At 37.1% G+C, this 5,777-nt stretch overlaps 1 protein-coding gene and 1 pseudogene across 2 annotated transcripts; both read left to right on the top strand.

Annotated features, from left to right (window-relative positions):
- Window positions 1-148: 148 nt before the first annotated feature.
- On the top strand, window positions 149-1,721 carry LOC145496559 (uncharacterized; annotated as a pseudogene). Its single transcript, XR_014050562.1, has 3 exons — window positions 149-388; window positions 757-892; window positions 1,276-1,721. The product of XR_014050562.1 is annotated as an uncharacterized LOC145496559 (transcript).
- Window positions 1,278-5,455, top strand: LOC145496547 (uncharacterized). The gene is made up of 6 exons (XM_081476244.1): window positions 1,278-1,362; window positions 2,008-2,709; window positions 2,909-3,055; window positions 3,400-3,841; window positions 4,174-4,455; window positions 5,072-5,455. Exons 2-6 carry the CDS (start codon window positions 2,682-2,684, stop codon window positions 5,286-5,288), a joined length of 1,116 nt encoding a protein of 371 aa, XP_081332370.1. The 5' UTR covers window positions 1,278-1,362; window positions 2,008-2,681; the 3' UTR covers window positions 5,289-5,455.
- Window positions 5,456-5,777: the final 322 nt, after the last annotated feature.

Below are 5,777 nucleotides of genomic sequence, written 5' to 3'. Positions count from 1 at the left end.
GGTCAGCAAGGCACTTGCCAACATCCCAGAAGACAAAATATTTGAACTATTAACTGACAGGTTGAAATCTTGCAATTATGAACTGTTGTCCAGATTTATCAACCAGTTTGTAGAAAAGCTGAATCCCTCCAACACAGAGAAGCTTCTCGATGACATGTTTCTTACTGCTGCTGTGCATAGGGGCATTATAAGCAATCCATTGTCCTTTGCAAGCACATCATTAAATGCAATGAAACTCTTGCAGGACAGCGGTAAACCAAACTTGATTTCCAAATGGAGCAGGTGCATCTGGGAACCTGACGGAAAGCCCAAATTGGATTTTGAAAGGATGCCATTTGGTCTGATTGAATATCAGATTGAGTTCTTCAGCTGTTCAAATGTCATGCAGGTAATTTTTCTCTTCTGGAATTGAACAGGTTTATGTGTACATTAACTTAGATCTATTTAATTACTACAAGCTGAAACAGTTAACAAGATGTCTGGATCCAAACATACTTGATCTGAAGTTAGATCAGCAAAAATATGGATGTAGCAATTTTGTGTTTCAGAAAATACTTATACCCCTGACACAGATCATTTTGACTTAAGTGCTGCCCTTTCTTGTATACTATCACTAAGAATTTCCAGTGACCTTTATTGGGTCGGTATTGATTTATTTTCATGAATCACTCATATGTAACAATTATTATCTTATAATGTATGTGGCAATGTTTCTTTTTAAACCTGATTGCTGAGATTTCTTTTCATTGTTTTCAGATAACATTGCCTGAGGACTACAAGTTGTGGTTGCAGACTATGGGTACAGAGTTCCCAGAGCGTTTCAAGAGACTGTTTGCTGGACCAATGTGGAGTGGAATGAAGTCTGAAAGAAGATGTAGGAAGGCCAGATAAGGTATAGCATCTCTTTCCATGTTTGTTTATAACTTTTGGCTTTGTTTCCTATCATATCGCACATATAAACACTTAGACTGTTAAGCTCAAGATTGATATTACCATATTGAAACTGTGACAGAGCCCCATGCCAACCAAAAATTACTAAACATTCTTACGGTTTTAGAATGATTCAAAATGATTTATTGTGTTTAACTGCAGTATGACATTGTTTAACCATGTCGTACTTCTTCAAAGGAATGGTGCATGTGTGATCTGGGTTATGATTAATACAATTCGTTCTAATTAACAATAGAGATTAAAAGAGGAGTTTATTAACTTGAAGAGTGGATTTCTTTCTAAAATACTCTAAAAATCCTCACATTCTCTCTTTTGTGATCTAAGGCCAGGGTAAATGTTGCCTGTGTGAGTAAGACGACACAGTGGAGACATGACAGTCATTCACCTTTTACAATGGAACCTCGTTTGCAGGTAAAATGACTGATGTAATAGGAAAGTTATCACAAGTATTGTACTTTAGCAGCTTACTAGCAACATCAGTTAAGAAATAGAAAACATGTACAGTGCTTCTATCAAGTTATAGAAACGAGTGGAAGTTTTGGAGAACAAGAAATGCTGTGTGAACATGAGCCGCAGGCGGGTGTTTCCGCACCTTTTTCGAGTTCTCCCAAACTTTCACGAGTGCTTATATAACTCAATTGAAACATGGAGAACATGTTTTTTATTTCTTTTATGAAACACCACAACGAAAACAGGAAAACAACTTGTTAACTTTGATTATCAAAATGTAAATTCTCTTTGCTCACGCAATCATTACGTCAACAGCTCATGCAAATTCTATGTTTCTAGTGAGTTATAGAAACACGATTTTTAACCAATCAGCATGAGTATTTTCTTAGGACAGTTTTTTAACATGATTATGTACATTATGTACATCATTATGTAACAACATCAATATTGATAAAACCTGGAATTTTTAGTTGTGTCAACATTATCAGGGTTTGCACTTCAGATTGTGACATGTGCAAATGGGGAACATTCATTTATTTTCAAATAAATACCATTGCATGTTTGACAAATGTTTAGAGAAATAATGGTTTGTTGTCTTAAATGCAGCTTGCTGCTCTTGATCTACTCAAGTCATCCAATCCAAATGGTCGCTTTTGGATCAAGATTGATGCAACAGACATCAAGAGTTGCATCATGGAATCCCAGAAAAAGGTTTGGAATGGGGATGAGGATCTCGGAGATGGTAAGCTGGAGGCATTAAGAGACGAATACGAGGAGAGGATGGCTGACATGCACAGGCTTAAATCAAGAAATGCAGCTGAGGTGAAGGAGGTCCTTCCAAGAGTTCTTGATGCCTTCACAGATGACATAATCTTCTTGTATAAAAGCTTTAAAGAGGCAGCAGACCACTTTGAGAAAAAAAAGTAGACAGGCAAACTGCCCAGAGGAAACCCTGAAGGAAGCTAACTGGGAAGTGGTAGAGTACCAGATCCTATTGCAACAATCTCAAGAGCTACATCAGAACTTCAAAAATGCACTTGCTAGCCTTGCTGATATTACCCAAGCTGATGCCATTCTCCCCACGATCCACATCCTGGCAACAAGTACTTTGTCTATTTGAGAAGCATCTTTAAAAAGAAAAGAACAGCAGCAACGCATGTACTTGTGCTGATGCTGTCAGACGAGAGGAGAGCAAAAAAACCATATGCCCTACCAGTTCGCTATGTGCCATGCAGAACTCTGAGGGATCAGTTCATTAGACCAAGGATCTTAAACAGGAGATGAAGAAACGGGATTTATACCTTACAGGTAAGCTGATGAAGTTGTATGAACCTTTTTCTCTCTGGGAAAAGCAGCATTATACGGCAAGCTATGACAGATTACTGGCATTATTTTTGAGCCTTATCTTTGAGTATATACCTGAAAAAGGTAAGTTCTTTTTTCCTAGAAAATAGGCTATATGAATGGTGAAAAGTAATTTCTCTGTATGGTTTTTTTTTTGCCCAAGGTACTGTCACTGATGGAGAGTTCTGCTCTTTGAGGTCTCAAGGTGAGACACGGCCTTTGCATCTCTGGCAGATAATTCATGATGCTAAAGAAAGTGTCAGCAAATGCAGCAAGAAAACGCTCCTTGATAAACTTGAACTGATTGGTGGTGAGTGTTTTTTTTTTAACAAATCAAAGCCAGTGTCTTGGTCAAAGACTGTTCTGAAATGTTATACTGTATTTACCTAAATATTACACTATTCTTTGATTTCTAAAACACACTACTTGTGTCCAGATGAATTCTTATTTCACTCTGATTCCGTGTAAGCGTTAAGTTGTAAGATCCCATTTCGTCACTTAAACCAATATTTCAAGTAAGCAACTTTTGTTAAGGTGCTGTACGTCATCAACAATGGAAATTGCATAGATGAATAATTAATGGTAATTTGTCTTGTCTTTTTCTTCTAACATATATGTATGCAATGAATTTTTTGTTTTTCCCAATTCATTTAGTTGATCCAGATGGGAAACCCTTGACAAGGTTGCCATACACAGATATACCACATGATGTTATATCCCAGATTCATGACCTCAGATATGGTGATGAGAGAATGTCACTGGAAGATGTGGTGACCTTTGTGCGAGGCAAGCTTGTTCCAACTGGGTACAGCCCATATCCATTCAGGCGTGACACACCAGAATCACTATTGGACAAACTTCATTCAATTGTTGCCACATTCAAATTTAGGGCAACCATTGACTACTGGAAAGAAAGAGAAGTGGACTTTTCCACTTATCTCTATATACCAGAAATTGATCCTGTGACTGGCCAGGAGAGACATGATCGTGGTGACCACAACCATCTGTTTCGTCGTGCAGCAAGCAGCATCAGACAGGGCAGAGATCCTTCTCTGAATTTTGAGGCATTTGATGATGTCCTTATGGATTCTCTCAGGTACCTTTAATATTTATTGGAAGTGATTTTTTGTCAAAGGTATATTTTCATTTGACACAGTGTTTTCTTGTTCTTTCAACAGCTTCTTTTTCCTAAACTGAAAGTACACTTATTCTGTTTGAGTTTTTGCTATTTAATTTGCAGTTTTCTCAAGCGTGGTTCTCCTTTTTGTAAACTTGAACATACAACATGAGTTATGAGCTATGGTTGAGTTGCCATTCTAGTGCCCTAGAGATCTTTGGCTAGCCAGGGTTCACCCAAAAGTAAAATTACTGTTAATATACATGGCATCCATTAAATGGTCTAAATATTAATCGACTGTTGATTTTCAGTGGACTTACTCACGCAGCACTCATTGGAAAGAGGAAACAATCCCTTGTTGATGCGGAAAGGCTGATATCAACTCATGTTGTTTCCTCACTTCGTCGCAGTGCACATCACCAAGAGGCTCGTCACATTGAAGTCCTAACACAGTGGCACGAAGCCACTGATGGTAGAGGTCTCAGTCAGCTACAGCATTGCAAGTACACCTACCAGATACTAAACTACATCTTGGATGAATGGATGCCATGGCATGTTGAGAACTGTGACTTCAGATCCATTGACATCAACAAGTTAGTACAAAATGATTGATTAATATTACTTATGTAAAATCACTTGTATAAACATCTCGAAATTTTTGAATAACTTTGGATGTAGATTTAGATAAACCAGTACCTTTTTTTTGGAATGAATTGTAATAAATGTACACGAAATTTTAGATTGAATTGGAATTACATAAATCTGCACAAGCAATTCAAAGTCTTGGAGAAGTGAGGCTGGAATGCATGATGTATGAATTGTTGCTAGTCAAAGAAAAAATATCAAATTTGAACACACAAGTGGACTCTATTAGGACACAAGAGTTTAACTAGGTCACATTGTTCTTGACATATTTTGTGACTCCTTAACACCTAAGCTAGTAGATATCTGAACTGAACGACTAAAATCTGAATTTGATAATGTCAACAAGATAACATTGAAATGTCATGTTATAGCGTGTAGTTTTATTTCAAAATGTTTTCCATATCTTCTTTAATCAAAATTGGAGTTCTACTAATAAATAATGTATAGGTATGATTTCAAGACTAGACTGATTGGTTTGAGTATGGCTATAATGCTATTTTCATATATTCCATCAGCAAAAACCTAGATGCAATGTAAAAGACCTTTCATTATTTTTACATTTAGACCAGTTGACTGCATCAGAGGTTTCTCCAGAGAAACCCTTATAGAGATGACTTCGAACATAGAAAGTCAGGAACTCCACCAGCGACAAAATTGGGAGATTGGCTATGCAGAGCATCCCAGGGCAGGGGGAACAGATGACCTGGAAACCTTTTTCAGCATTGCTCACCGCTACCTTGGAATGCTTTTCTCCCTCAAGCAGTTCAAAGAGATGTGGTAAAAACTAGTCAGGTATGTGTATCAACACTTAAGTAACACTGCAGAAAAATGGTGTAATACTGTTAGTGTACTTCTTTGCTTTATAGTTCTGTATGTTTCCAAAAAGTAAATTTGGTCGATTGGCATTCATATGTAGCCAATGCAATATTGAATTTTGTCACAATGTCTCTAAATTGTGCAAATTCCAATGTTTGATAATGCATTTTTTTCAAATTGAATTTTGCACATGACTAAAATTGCCAAATTGATCCTAGAGTCCAATTAAGAAATGCATGCTGCAAACTAAAGGTCCAGTGTCTCTCTGTCATTGCACAGAATATTTTTCAAAAGTCTGAAACTATTTGTCTTACTTGTAACTGGGTATTTTGTTTCAGGGAATTCTGCAAGAGAATGGACCACAGTCTCCCATTCTACTTCTTCACCCTAAATGAAAGATTTAGAGGCGAAGACAACTATCCATCTTTTGATGAATGCCCACAAACAGATGATG

The sequence above is a fragment of the Orbicella franksi genome, chromosome 9 (assembly GCF_964199315.1).
Source record: "Orbicella franksi chromosome 9, jaOrbFran1.1, whole genome shotgun sequence".
Lineage (NCBI taxonomy): Eukaryota > Metazoa > Cnidaria > Anthozoa > Scleractinia > Merulinidae > Orbicella > Orbicella franksi.
This window is presented reverse-complemented; position numbering and strand designations above follow the sequence as displayed.